Source organism: Oncorhynchus kisutch, linkage group LG18, assembly GCF_002021735.2.
Source record: "Oncorhynchus kisutch isolate 150728-3 linkage group LG18, Okis_V2, whole genome shotgun sequence".
In the NCBI taxonomy this organism is placed as follows: domain Eukaryota; kingdom Metazoa; phylum Chordata; class Actinopteri; order Salmoniformes; family Salmonidae; genus Oncorhynchus; species Oncorhynchus kisutch.
Genome location: NC_034191.2, coordinates 9180525 through 9195897, shown reverse-complemented (window position 1 = coordinate 9195897; position 15373 = coordinate 9180525). Strand labels below are relative to the sequence as shown.

General features: G+C 49.5%; 1 protein-coding gene across 1 annotated transcript in view; it reads right to left on the bottom strand.

Annotated features, from left to right (window-relative positions):
* Positions 1-249: 249 nt before the first annotated feature.
* Positions 250-15373, bottom strand: part of tiparp (TCDD-inducible poly(ADP-ribose) polymerase) — a 31619-nt gene continuing 16495 nt past the window's right edge. The window contains exons 4-7 of the mRNA XM_031795497.1: positions 14594-14781; positions 5209-5490; positions 3317-3574; positions 250-1576 (exon numbers count right to left, since the gene is read on the bottom strand). Of these exons, the coding sequence (XP_031651357.1) occupies positions 1387-1576; positions 3317-3574; positions 5209-5490; positions 14594-14781 (918 nt within the window). The 3' untranslated portion in view covers positions 250-1386. The remainder of the gene's footprint in view (positions 1577-3316; positions 3575-5208; positions 5491-14593; positions 14782-15373) is intronic.

Below are 15373 nucleotides of genomic sequence, written 5' to 3'. Positions count from 1 at the left end.
ACTGTGTGGGGTCACCCCACCGGAATTCCCACCGGCTAGGTGCAAGGTCGTCAAGGTTCTCATTAGCAGCTTTTAGAAATTCCTTGTATATTATGCTCTTATGACTGCGGTTATCTTTCTGTCTTGGCTGCATATAGGCTACTTACAGTAGGCCCATAAAACTGGACCAGTGTTTGCTGAGGTTGTAGAAAGAGTCAAACTGCCAATGAAATATAAAACTAGGCAATAAAACCAGCCTGGACAGCGCTATGATTTTCTCTTTTAGATTATTTATTTACTCAATGTTACATTAACTAACATAAATAAACATTTTTTTATGAACAAAAGGCACACAGTTCAAATATAAACAAGAAGAACGTACGCACAGCTTATCTGACCAAATATGTCTGCCCTCTGAGAGAAAGAGGTCTTAGAGAGAGATTGGGGTTATGTTTTAAACAGAAACGTAATGTGGTCACTCCAGCACTGAGTCTCAGTGACTCTGTCCACTGTTCAGTCCCGATGGGGATCCAAAATGGCAGACGCCAAGGCAATTATCCATTCACACAATGTTGGGTCCAAATTAAACTGTCCACTGTTCAGACCCAAAATGGCAGACGCTAATGTCTATTCACACAGCATTGTGTCCAAATGAAACTGTTCAGACCCAAAATGGCAGACGCTAATGTCTATTCACACAGCATTGTGTCCAAATGAAACTGTTCAGACCCAAAATGGCAGACGCTAATGTCTATTCACACAGCATTGTGTCCAAATGAAACTGTTCAGACCCAAAATGGCAGACGCTAATGTCTATTCACACAGAATTGTGTCCAAATGAAACGCCATCCACTGTCCAATTTAAGGGCTTCAAACCAACAGCATACAGATGGAAGCTGCTGTGGTTGGCGGGTGTAGGGAGGAACCAATAGATCTCAGATGTTGACAGTACCGGTTAACTCTTCATACTGATGATGCAGTATGAGGTAGCTCTGGTTTGGTTCGGTCTGGTCTGTTCTCAGCCACAGTACTGGGTTTGTTTCGGTCTGGTCTGTTCTCAGCCACAGTACTGGGTTTGGTTCTGTCTGGTCTGTTCTCAGCCACAGTACTGGGTTTGGTTCTGTCTGGTCTGTTCTCAGCCACAGTACTGGGTTTGGTTCGGTCTGGTCTGTTCTCAGCCACAGTACTGGGTTTGGTTCTGTCTGGTATGTTCTCAGCCACAGTACTGGGTTTGGTTCTGTCTGGTCTGTTCTCAGCCACAGTACTGGGTTTGGTTCAGTCTGGTCTGTTCTCAGCCACAGTACTGGGTTTGGTTCTGTCTGGTCTGTTCTCAGCCACAGTACTGGGTTTGGTTCTGTCTGGTCTGTTCTCAGCCACAGTACTGGGTTTGGTTCAGTCTGCTCTGTGTCAGATAGCCACGGTACTGGGAACCTCTTCGTACTGGATAATAAAGTAGGGGTAGCTCTGGTCGTCGTTAAAGATAACATAGATCTGGGGGTCCACCCAGTTGTCTACACACGAGTCGTACAGGTCACTGGAGGGGTCGCGGGGGCTGAGTGGGGGTGGCCGACGCATGGAGGGGTTCCCCACTGTAAACCTGGAGACACAGAGGAGAGAGGAACAATGTCAAGTTCTGCGAGTGCTCACCAAATGGAACAATCATGGATGACTAACCAGTAGTGGTCTACTGAGTTCAGGAAGAGTTTTCTTCAACCACATTTCTGTGTGATGCTATAAATCGCAGTAATCCCATAAAGACTACTAACCTGTCAGTGAGGACATAGTAATCCCATAAAGACTGTTAGTGAGGACATAGTAATCCCATAAAGACTACTAACCTGCCAGTGAGGACATAGTAATCCCATAAAGACTACTAACCTGCCAGTGAGGACATAGTAATCCCATAAAGACTACTAACCTGTCAGTGAGGACATAGCAATCCCATAAAGACTACTAACATGTCAGTGAGGACACAGTAATCCCATAAAGACTACTAACCTGCCAGTGAGGACACAGTAATCCCATAAAGACTACTAACCTGTCAGTGAGGACATAGTAATCCCATGAAGACTACTAACCTGCCAGTGAGGACATAGTAATCCCATAAAGACTACTAACCTGTCAGTGAGGACATAGTAATCCCATAAAGACTACTAACCTGTCAGTGAGGACATAGTAATCCCATAAAGACTACTAACCTGCCAGTGAGGACACAGTAATCCCATAAAGACTGTCAGTGAGGACATAGTAATCCCATAAAGACTACTAACCTGCCAGTGAGGACATAGTAATCACATAAAGACTACTAACCTGCCAGTGAGGACATAGTAATCCCATAAAGACTGTCAGTGAGGACATAGTAATCCCATAAAGACTACTAACCTGTCAGTGAGGATATAGTAATCCCATAAAGACTACTAACCTGTCAGTGAGGACATAGTAATCCCATAAAGACTACTAACCTGCCAGTGATGAAATAGTAATCCCATACAGACTGTCAGTGAGGACATAGTAATCCCATAAAGACTACTAACCTGCCGGTGAGGACATAGTAATCCCATAAAGACTGTTAGTGAGGACATAGTAATCCCATAAAGACTACTAACATGTCAGTGAGTACAGAGGTAATCCCATAAAGACTACTAACCTGCCAGTGAGGACACAGTAATCCCATAAAGACTACTAACCTGTCAGTGAGGACATAGTAATCCCATAAAGACTACTAACCTGCCAGTGAGGACATAGTAATCCCATAAAGACTACTAACCTGCCAGTGAGGACATAGTAATCCCATAAAGACTGTCAGTGAGGACATAGTAATCCCATAAAGACTACTAACCTGCCAGTGAGGACATAGTAATCCCATAAATACTACTAACCTGCCAGTGAGGACATAGTAATCCCATAAAGACTGTCAGTGAGGACATAGTAATCCCATAAAGACTACTAACCTGCCAGTGAGGACATAGTAATCCCATAAAGACTACTAACCTGCCAGTGAGGACATAGTAATCCCATAAAGACTGTCAGTGAGGACATAGTAATCCCATAAAGACTACTAACCTGCCAGTGAGGACACAGTAATCCCATAAAGACTACTAACCTGTCAGTGAGGACATAGTAATCCCATAAAGACTACTAACCTGCCAGTGAGGACATAGTAATCCCATAAAGACTGTTAGTGAGGACATAGTAATCCCATAAAGACTACTAACATGTCAGTGAGGACAGAGGTAATCCCATAAAGACTACTAACCTGCCAGTGAGGACATAGTAATCCCATAAAGACTACTAACATGTCAGTGAGGACAGAGGTAATCCCATAAAGACTACTAACCTGCCAGTGAGCACTTTGGCCAGGAACATGAAGTGGATTCCTTTAGGAGAGCGCTTGGAGAAGTTATGGGAGTAGACGGCCTTGCGGGCGAAGTAGGAGCCTTGTCCGAACATGGTGGCGTGTTTGCCACTGACACGCGGGTCAAAGTTGTGTTTGCAGATGCCCTCTACCACCTCAGTGGAGGTGCCGTGGAAAAGGTGACGCTCGCTCAGCATCCTGTCCATCTCCGAGAGACGACGAGACATGTACTCCTTCTTCCTGTCAGGGGGAGAGGAGGGGGGGGGGGGGGGGGGGGGGGTATTAATGATGTCTTCAGTCTAGTGATCGTATGTGTGTTATTTTTGACATATTTAGTGATTGAATGTTTACACTTTTGAACCAGATACAGTGAAACAGCTTTAACTCTACAGTTTAGTCTATTTGATTCACTGATTCTACCAAGTACGACACACACACCACCCCCTGACTCATCCTCTCTGTGCTCTATTCCCTTCTGCCATATCTATGGCAACGGGCTGTATAAAAATAAATCAAGGACCCACTTCCTTTGCTTCTGAATCCCGGTTCTCACGGTCTCACCTTCACAAGTGGGTTACACTAATCGTGAGAGCCCAGCTGTGTGATCAGACACACACACACACACACTGAACACACACACACACACACTGAACACACACACACACACTGAACACAAACGCACGCACACACACACACACACACACACACACACACACACACACACACACACACACACACACACACACACAGCTTGGCTCTCACCATTCGTACAGAACAAAGCACCCACAGCATTCAGTCATATTGAAACACAACACTAACCACAACAACACCAATGACCTCTTTTTTGGCCCCAATTGAAAGCATCAGAGCCATTTAGCCTGGAACAGACCCCTTCCAGAGCATTCATATTCAGGGCCATAGCAGAGAGACATCAGTCTGTCCCCTAGGTCTGGTCTAAAGCAGGATCAGACATCAGTCTGTCCCCTAGGTCTGGTCTAAAGCAGGATCAGACATCAGTCTGTCCCCTAGGTCTGGTCTAAGGCAGGATCAGACATCAGTCTGTCCCCTAGGTCTGGTCTAAAGCAGGATCAGACATCAGTCTGTCCCCTAGGTCTGGTCTAAGGCAGGATCAGACATCAGTCTGTCCCCTAGGTCTGGTCTAAAGCAGGATCAGACATCAGTCTGTCCCCTAGGTCTGGTCTAAAGCAGGATCAGACATCAGTCTGTCCCCTAGGTCTGGTCTAAAGCAGGATCAGACATCAGTCTGTCCCCTAGGTCTGGTCTAAAGCAGGATCAGACATCAGTCTGTCCCCTAGGTCTGGTCTAAAGCAGGATCAGACATCAGTCTGTCCCCTAGGTCTGGTCCCCTAGGTCTGGTCTAAAGCAGGATCAGACATCAGTCTGTCCCCTAGGTCTGGTCTAAAGCAGGATCAGACATCAGTCTGTCCCCTAGGTCTGGTCCCCTAGGTCTGGTCTAAAGCAGGATCAGACATCAGTCTGTCCCCTAGGTCTGGTCTAAAGCAGGATCCGACATCAGTCTGTCCCCTAGGTCTGGTCTAAAGCAGGATCAGACATCAGTCTGTCTCCTAGGTCTGGTCTAAAGCAGGATCAGACATCAGTCTGTCCCCTAGGTCTGGTCTAAAGCAGGATCAGACATCAGTCTGTCCCCTAGGTCTGGTCTAAAGCAGGACCAGTGTAGCAGCCATCTATCTAAAGGAACACAAGAGCCGTGATTCAGACATTCATAACAAACTAACTGCTAATAAGTGTGTAGCTACTAACTCAACCATCTCCTTACATCCACCAGGACCCAGGTGAATTTCTGTGTAATAACATACCCATTTAATAACTGTGTAATAACTATGATAACTCACCGCTTGTATTTCTCCCAGAGGAAGGGGTTCTGGACGCGGAGGATCTTCAGTATGCGGAACTTGGTTTCGGACACCGTCTTGTGGAAGAGGGTGTAGACGGTTCGATAGCTCCGGTCGTCACGGGATACCGGAACCTGCAGGAAGTCCTGGCTGGTCGTCATGGGTAACCATGTTTCCGGGAATACGCTGGGAAGGTTGGTGAAGGTGGGAGAGAGGGGGAGAGAAACAGACAGATCCAGAGTGGAGGAGGAGATGGGGAAAGAGGAGAGGCCACCAAGAGTCCTGGAAAAGAGAAGAATGGGAGGGAGGGAGAGACAGATTTATACACCAGTCCTGGGAATATTATATTGCTCACGTTTAGAATTATAAACCACATCCGGAACAATACAACAATATTTGATTTCATTAGAAGCTACGCTAACGCTGAATAACCAATAAAACTGCATCTCCACCACATCATGCATTATAACCAACTAGGACACCATCGTGGGTGACAGATCCCTGTCACCCACGATGTCCTAGTCCCTGTCACCCACGATGTCCTAGTTCCTGTCACCCACGATGTCCTAGTCCCTGTCACCCACGATGTCCTAGTCCCTGTCACCCACGATGTCCTAGTTCCTGTCACTCACGATGTCCTAGTTCCTGTCACCCACGATGTCCTAGTTCCTGTCACCCACGATGGTGTCATAGTTCCTGTCACCCGCGATTGTGTCATAGTTCCTGTCACCCACGATGGTGTCCTAGTCCCTGTCACCCACGATGGTGTCATAGTTCCTGTCACCCTCACAATGGTGTCATAGTTCCTGTCACCCACGATGGTGTCATAGTTCCTGTCACCCACGATGGTGTCATAGTTCCTGTCACCCACGATGGTGTCATAGTTCATGTCACCCACGATGGTGTCATAGTTCCTGTCACCCACGATGGTGTCATAGTTCCTGTCACCCACGATGGTGTCCTAGTTCCTGTCACCCACGATGGTGTCCTAGTTCCTGTCACCCTCACAATGGTGTCATAGTTCCTGTCAACCACGTTGGTGTCATAGTTCCTATCACCCACGATGGTGTCATATTTCCTGTCACCCATGATGGTGTCATAGTTCCTGTCACCCACGATGGTGTCATAGTTCCTGTCACCCACGATGGTGTCATAGTTCATGTCACCCACGATGGTGTCATAGTTCCTGTCACCCACGATGGTGTCATAGTTCCTGTCACCCGCGATGGTGTCATAGTTCCTGTCACCCACGATGGTGTCATAGTTCCTATCACCCACGATGGTGTCATATTTCCTGTCACCCATGATGGTGTCATAGTTCCTGTCACCCACGATGGTGTCATAGTTCCTGTCACCCACGATGGTGTCATAGTTCATGTCACCCACGATGGTGTCATAGTTCCTGTCACCCACGATGGTGTCCTAGTTCCTGTCACCCACGATGGTGTCATAGTTCCTGTCACCCACGATGGTGTCATAGTTCCTGTCACCCGCGATGGTGTCATAGTTCCTGTCACCCACGATGGTGTCATAGTTCCTGTCACCCACGATGGTGCCATAGTTCCTGCCACCCACGATGGTGTCATAGTTCCTGTCACCCACAATGGTGTCATAGTTCCTGTCACCCTCACAATGGTGTCATAGTTCCTGTCACCCACGATGGTGTCATAGTGCTAGAAGCAGAGCGATACTCTACTACAGCAGCGGCAGCCAAAGAGAAGACTATGACATTCACAGAAACGAGGAGCTGACACAGGATGAGAAAAACACAAAGCACGGGCATATCGGGAGGCTGTCAGATGGGTCGGCCCGTCTGTCATTTGAGTCACCAACAGTAAGATCACTGACATGTTCTCTCTGGCTCTCAGACTCCACGTCTTAATGGTATTCGCCTCATCTCCGTGTCTGTGTGTGTGATTCTCTGCTTCACAGTGACAGTTTCTCTTTCACTCTCCCTCCCTCTCTCTCCCCTGACAGTCTCATCTTTCATCTCAGTTCTGTCTTGCTTTGTTTGAGTGTCACGCTGAAATCTGTCCCCACAATCAGGTGCTTTATTCTCCCATGTCTTCTGAGAAGATCACAGGGAAGAGAGAGAGAGAGAGAGAGAGAGAGACTGTAATGAAAGAACCAGATAGCACGAGGGAATGGGGAAGATAAAGAGATGGATAGATGCAGGAAGAGAGGAAGAGGAAGAGAGGAGGAGAGGAAGAGGTGAAAGCGTGAAGGAGGGGGGGATGTGTTTCAGCAAGGTGAACGGACGTGTGTGTTTGTGTGTGTGTTTGCCCAAGTGAGAACTATCTCCCAAGCAGCTACAGAGCCAATCAAGCTAATGACTTCCACCCGTGTGGTCAGCAGGACATTCCTAAAGCACACAGACACGCACCCACACAGACACGTATCCACACAGACACACACCCACACAGACACGTATCCACACAGGCACGCACCCACACAGACACACACCCACACAGACACGTATCCACACAGACACGCACCCACACAGACACACACCCACACAGACACGTATCCACACAGACACGCACCCACACAGACACACACCCACACAGACACGTATCCACACAGACACGCACCCACACATACACGTATCCACACAGACACACACCCACACAGACACACACCCACGTATCCACACAGACACGCATCCACACAGACACACACCCACACAGACACGTATCCACACAGACACGCACCAACACAGACACACATACACGTATCCACACAGACACACACCCACACAGGCACGTATCCACACAGACACGCACCCACACAGACACACACCCACACAGACACGTATCCACACAGACACGCACCCACACAGACACACACCCACACAGACACGTATCCACACAGACACGCACCCACACAGACACACATACACGTATCCACACAGACACACACCCACACAGACGTATCCACACAGACACGCACCCACACAGACACACATACACGTATCCACACAGACACACACCCACACAGACACGTATCCACACAGACATGCACCCACACAGGCACGCACCCACACAGGCACATATCCACACAGGCACGCACCCACACAGGCACACATACACGTATCCACACAGACACGCACCCACACAGACACACACCCACACAGACACGTATCCACACAGACACGCACCCACACAGACACACATACACGTATCCACACAGACACACACCCACCCACACAGACACGTATCCACACAGACACGCACCCACACAGACACACACCCACACAGACACGTATCCACACAGACACGCACCCACACAGACACACATACACGTATCCACACAGACACACACCCACACAGGCACACACCCACACAGACACGTATCCACACAGACACGCACCCACACAGGCACGCACCCACACAGGCACGTATCCACACAGGCACGCACCCACACAGGCACACATACACGTATCCACACAGACACACACCCACACAGACACGTATCCACACAGACACGCACCCACACAGACACACACCCACACAGACACGCACCCACACAGACACACATACACGTATCCACACAGACACACACCCACAGGCACGCACCCACACAGACACGTATCCACACAGGCACGCACCCACAGAGGCACGCACCCACACAGGCACGTATCCACACAGGCACGCACCCAAACAGGCACACATACACGTATCCACACAGACACACACCCACACAGACACGTGTCCACACAGACACGCACCCACACAGACACACACCCACACAGACACGTATCCACACAGACACGCACCCACACAGACACACACCCACACAGACACGTATCCACACAGACACGCACCCACACATACACGTATCCACACAGACACACACCCACACAGACACACACCCACGTATCCACACAGACACGCATCCACACAGACACACACCCACACAGACACGTATCCACACAGACACGCACCAACACAGACACACATACACGTATCCACACAGACACACACCCACACAGGCACGTATCCACACAGACACGCACCCACACAGACACACACCCACACAGACACGTATCCACACAGACACGCACCCACACAGACACACACCCACACAGACACGTATCCACACAGACACGCACCCACACAGACACACATACACGTATCCACACAGACACACACCCACACAGACACGTATCCACACAGACACGCACCCACACAGACACACATACACGTATCCACACAGACACACACCCACACAGACACGTATCCACACAGACATGCACCCACACAGGCACGCACCCACACAGGCACATATCCACACAGGCACGCACCCACACAGGCACACATACACGTATCCACACAGACACGCACCCACACAGACACACACCCACACAGACACGTATCCACACAGACACGCACCCACACAGACACACATACACGTATCCACACAGACACACACCCACACAGACACACATACACGTATCCACACAGACACACACCCACCCACACAGACACGTATCCACACAGACACGCACCCACACAGACACACACCCACACAGACACGTATCCACACAGACACGCACCCACACAGACACACATACACGTATCCACACAGACACACACCCACACAGGCACGCACCCACACAGACACGTATCCACACAGACACGCACCCACACAGGCACGCACCCACACAGGCACGTATCCACACAGGCACGCACCCACACAGGCACACATACACGTATCCACACAGACACACACCCACACAGACACGTATCCACACAGACACGCACCCACACAGACACACACCCACACAGACACGCACCCACACAGACACACATACACGTATCCACACAGACACACACCCACAGGCACGCACCCACACAGACACGTATCCACACAGGCACGCACCCACAGAGGCACGCACCCACACAGGCACGTATCCACACAGGCACGCACCCACACAGGCACACATACACGTATCCACACAGACACACACCCACACAGACACGTATCCACACAGACACGCACCCACACAGACACACACCCACACAGACACGTATCCACACAGACAGGCACCCACACAGACACGTATCCACACAGACACGCACCCACACAGACACACATACACGTATCCACACAGACACACACCCACACAGGCACACACCCACGTATCCACACAGACACACACCCACACAGACATGTATCCACACAGGCCTGCACCCACACAGACACGTATCCACACAGACACACACCCACACAGACACGTATCCACACAGGCACGCACACACAGACACGCACCCACACAGGCACGCACCCACACAGACACGTATCCACACAGGCACGCACCCACACAGACACGTATCCACACAGGCACGCACCCACACAGACACGTATCCACACAGACCCGCACCCACAAAGACACACATACACGTATCCACACAGACACACACCCACACAGGCACACACCCACACAGACACGTATCCACACAGACACACACCCACACAGACACGTATCCACACAGGCCCGCACCCACACAGACACGTATCCACACAGACACACACCCACACAGACACGTATCCACACAGGCACGCACACACACAGGCACGCACCCACACAGGCACGCACCCACACAGACACGTATCCACACAGGCACGCACCCACACAGGCACGTACCCACACAGACACGTATCCACACAGGCACGCACCCACACAGACACGTATCCACACAGACACGCACCCACACAGACACGTATCCACACAGGCACGCACACACACAGACACGCACCCACACAGACACACACCCACACAGACACGCACCCACACAGACACGTATCCACACAGGCACGCACCCACACAGACACGCACCCACACAGACACACACCCACACAGGCACGCACCCACACAGACACACACCCACACAGACACACACCCACGTATCCACACAGGCACGCACACTGAACTCAAAATGACCACCGTAAGATTACATTTTATTGCGAGAGGACACTCATGACTCTGTGAGTAGAGCAGAGGAGACTCATGACTGTGAGTAGAGCAGAGGAGACTCAGGAGCAGAGGAGACTCATGACTCTGTGACTAGAGCAGAGGAGACTCATGACTCTGTGAGTAGAGCAGAGGAGACTCATGACTCGGTGACTAGAGCAGAGGAGACTCATGACTCAGTGAGTAGAGCAGAGGAGACTCATGACTCTGTGACTAGAGCAGAGGAGACTCATGACTCTGTGAGTAGAGCAGAGGAGACTCATGACTCGGTGAGTAGAGCAGAGGAGACTCATGACTCGGTGACTAGAGCAGAGGAGACTCATGACTCGGTGAGTAGAGCAGAGGAGACTCATGACTCGGTGACTAGAGCAGAGGAGACTCAGGAGCAGAGGAGACTCATGACTCGGTGACTAGAGCAGAGGAGACTCATGACTCGGTGAGTAGAGCAGAGGAGACTCATGACTCGGTGAGTAGAGCAGAGGAGACTCATGACTCGGTGACTAGAGCAGAGGAGACTCATGACTCAGTGACTAGAGCAGAGGAGACTCAGGAGCAGAGGAGACTCATGACTCGGTGACTAGAGCAGAGGAGACTCAGGAGCAGAGGAGACTCATGACTCGGTGACTAGAGCAGAGGAGACTCAGGAGCAGAGGAGAATACAACAGTCAAGCATCAGCCGTAGATGGAAAGACGAAAACAAATGAAAAAGTCCCGGAGACAAATCCCGTGCTCACTTTCCAACTCCCCATAGTCCCGTTTCACACGCGTTCAGTCATGCTGCTGTCTGGAAGACCCTAGACCCCCTCTCCTCCTTTTCCATCCGTTCCCTTCTGTCCCTCCCTCTTCCTTGTTCTTTCTCTCTCTCTTTATCTCTCTTTCCTTTGTCTCCCTTTCTCGCGCTCGCTTTCCATCTGTTTGTTCCAGGACTGGTTGGAGAAGGACAGTCTAGCTGCCCCCAGTAGCAGTAGTACTGGACTGATAGGACTGACAGGGACAGGGGCAGGGACAGGGGCAGGGGCAGGGGCAGGGGCAGGGGCAGGGGCAGGGACAGGGGCAGGGACAGGGGCAGGGGCAGGGGCAGGGACAGGGACAGGGACAGGGGCAGGGGCAGGGACAGGGACAGGGGCAGGGGCAGGGGCAGGGGCAGGGGCAGGGGCAGGGGCAGGGGCAGGGGCAGGGGCAGGGGCAGGGGCAGGGACAGGGACAGGGACAGGGCAGCACTGTGTTCTGGTAGTTAGCATAATGTGCTACACTACACTAGGTCCTGACTGTCTGTTACTTCCATGGAGAGAATGATTGACTGACTTTCTGTCTGCTACTTCCAGGGAGAGAATGATTGACTGACTGTCTGTCTGTTACTTCCAGGGAGAGAATGATTGACTGACTTTCTGTCTGCTACTTCCAGGGAGAGAATGACTGACTCACTGTCTGTCTGCTACTTCCAGGGAGAGAATGACTGACTGACTGTCTGTCTGCTACTTCCAGGGAGAGAATGACTGTCTCTATAGAACTGTTTAATACTGACACTAAGTCAGGACAGGAGTGTTTGGTGTGGTCACCGTGCTGGCATTTCATGTACAACCACAGTGTGTTATGGTACCATCCATACAAGACAAGTTATGGTAGCAGCAGTCTCTAGTGTACTATGGTTGTTATGGTAGCAGAAGTCTCTAGTGTACTATGGTTGTTATGGTAGCAGCTGTCTCTAGTGTAATATGGTTGTTATGGTAGCAGCAGTCTCCAGTGTACTATGGTTGTTATGGTAGCAGCAGTATCTAGTGTACTATGGTTGTTATGGTAGCAGCAGTCTCCAGTGTACTATGGTTGTTATGGTAGCAGCAGTCTCCAGTGTACTATGGTTGTTATGGTAGCAGCAGTCTCTAGTGTACTATGGTTGTTATGGTAGCAGCAGTCTCCAGTGTACTATGGTTGTTATGGTAGCAGCAGTCTCCAGTGTGCTATGGTTGTTATGGTGGCAGAAGTCTCCAGTGTACTATGGTTGTTATGGTAGCAGCAGTCTCCAGTGTACTATGGTTGTTATGGTAGCAGCAGTATCTAGTGTACTATGGTTGTTATGGTAGCAGCAGTCTCCAGTGTACTATGGTTGTTATGGTAGCAGCAGTCTCCAGTGTACTATGGTTGTTATGGTAGCAGCAGTCTCTAGTGTACTATGGTTGTTATGGTAGCAGCAGTCTCCAGTGTACTATGGTTGTTATGGTAGCAGCAGTCTCCAGTGTGCTATGGTTGTTATGGTGGCAGAAGTCTCCAGTGTACTATGGTTGTTATGGTAGCAGCAGTCTCTAGTGTACTATGGTTGTTATGGTAGCAGCATTCTCCAGTGTACTATGGTTGTTATGGTAGCAGCAGTCTCCAGTGTACTATGGTTGTTATGGTAGCAGCAGTCTCCAGTGTACTATGGTTGTTATGGTAGCAGCAGGCTCTAGTGTACTATGGTTGTTATGGTAGCAGCAGTCTCTAGTGTACTATGGTTGTTATGGTAGCAGCAGTCTCTAGTGTACTATGGTTGTTATGGTAGCAGCAGTCTCCAGTGTACTATGGTTGTTATGGTAGCAGAAGTCTCCAGTGTACTATGGTTGTTATGGTAGCAGCAGTCTCCAGTGTGCTATGGTTGTTATGGTAGCAGCATTCTCCAGTGTACTATGGTTGTTATGGTAGCAGCAGTCTCCAGTGTACTATGGTTGTTATGGTAGCAGCAGTCTCCAGTGTACTATGGTTGTTATGGTAGCAGCAGTCTCTAGTGTACTATGGTTGTTATGGCAGCAGCAGTCTCTAGTGTACTATGGTTGTTATGGTAGCAGCAGTCTCTAGTGTACTATGGTTGTTATGGTAGCAGCAGTCTCCAGTGTACTATGGTTGTTATGGTAGCAGCAGTCTCCAGTGTACTATGGTTCTTATGGTAGCAGCAGTCTCTAGTGTACTATGGTTGTTATGGTAGCAGCAGTCTCCAGTGTACTATGGTTGTTATGGTAGCAGCAGTCTCTAGTGTACTATGGTTGTTATGGTAGCAGCAGTCTCTAGTGTACTATGGTTGTTATGGTAGCAGCAGTCTCTAGTGTACTATGGTTGTTATGGTAGCAGCAGTCTCTAGTGTACTATGGTTGTTACCTACTACCATACCCTGTTCAAAGACGCTTAAATATGTTGTCTTGCCCCATTCACCCTCTGAATGGCACAAATACACAATCCATGTCTCAATTGTCTCAAGGCTTAAAAATCCTTCTTTAACCACCCGTCTCCTCCCCTTCATCTACACTGATTGAAGTGGATTTAACAAGTGACATCAATAAGGGATCATAGTTTCACCTGGATTCACCTGGTCAGTCTGTGTCATGGAAAGAGCAAGTGCCTGAATGTTTTATACACTCAGTGTAGTTGTACTCCAGTACTCACTGTAGGTGTGGCGTGAGGACCACGGAGGAGAGGAAGAGGGGTCGTTTCTTGATCTGGCGTCTGAAGCCGAACACAGCGTTCTGCTGGAAGCCCTCTCTGATGTTGAGGATGTAGTGGTTCTGTAGGGTGATGAACCGGACCTCCTTCAGACCACGACCACCAGCCTCCTCTATCAGACGCACCACCGGCTGGAGGGAGAGAGGGTGGAGGGAGAGGGAAGGAGGGTGGAGGGAGAGGGGGAAGGAGGGAGAGAGGGTGGAGGGAGCGGGATGAGAGATTTAGTTAGATATATTATTTATAGGTGGTGATTTATTTATTTATTTTATTGATTTAACCTTTATTTAACCAGGCAAGTCAGTTAAGAACAAATTCTTATTTTCAATGACGGCCTAGGAACAGTGGGTTCCTGTTCAGGGGCAGAATGACAGATTTGTACCTTGTCAGCTCGGGGATTGAACTTGCAACCTTTCGGTTACTAGTCCAACGCTCTAACCACTAAGCTACCCTGCCGCCCCGAGCTTTTGAATCATGTGATTCAAAGTTGTTCCACCTAACATTGTGAAACTAACACTTGAATCTGCTTTTAACAGGTTTCATTCTAAGAAAACATAAAAATGAATTGTAGCACAGGAAATACACAAATTAACAAACACACACACTGAGAGAGAGAACACAGGAGTTGGAACCGGTTCAGGAAACAGAACAGAAAACCTGAAAAGAATGACTAAAAACTAGGCTTACCTTTCGTAGTTAATTAAATCAAAAGTGAAATTGAATAAC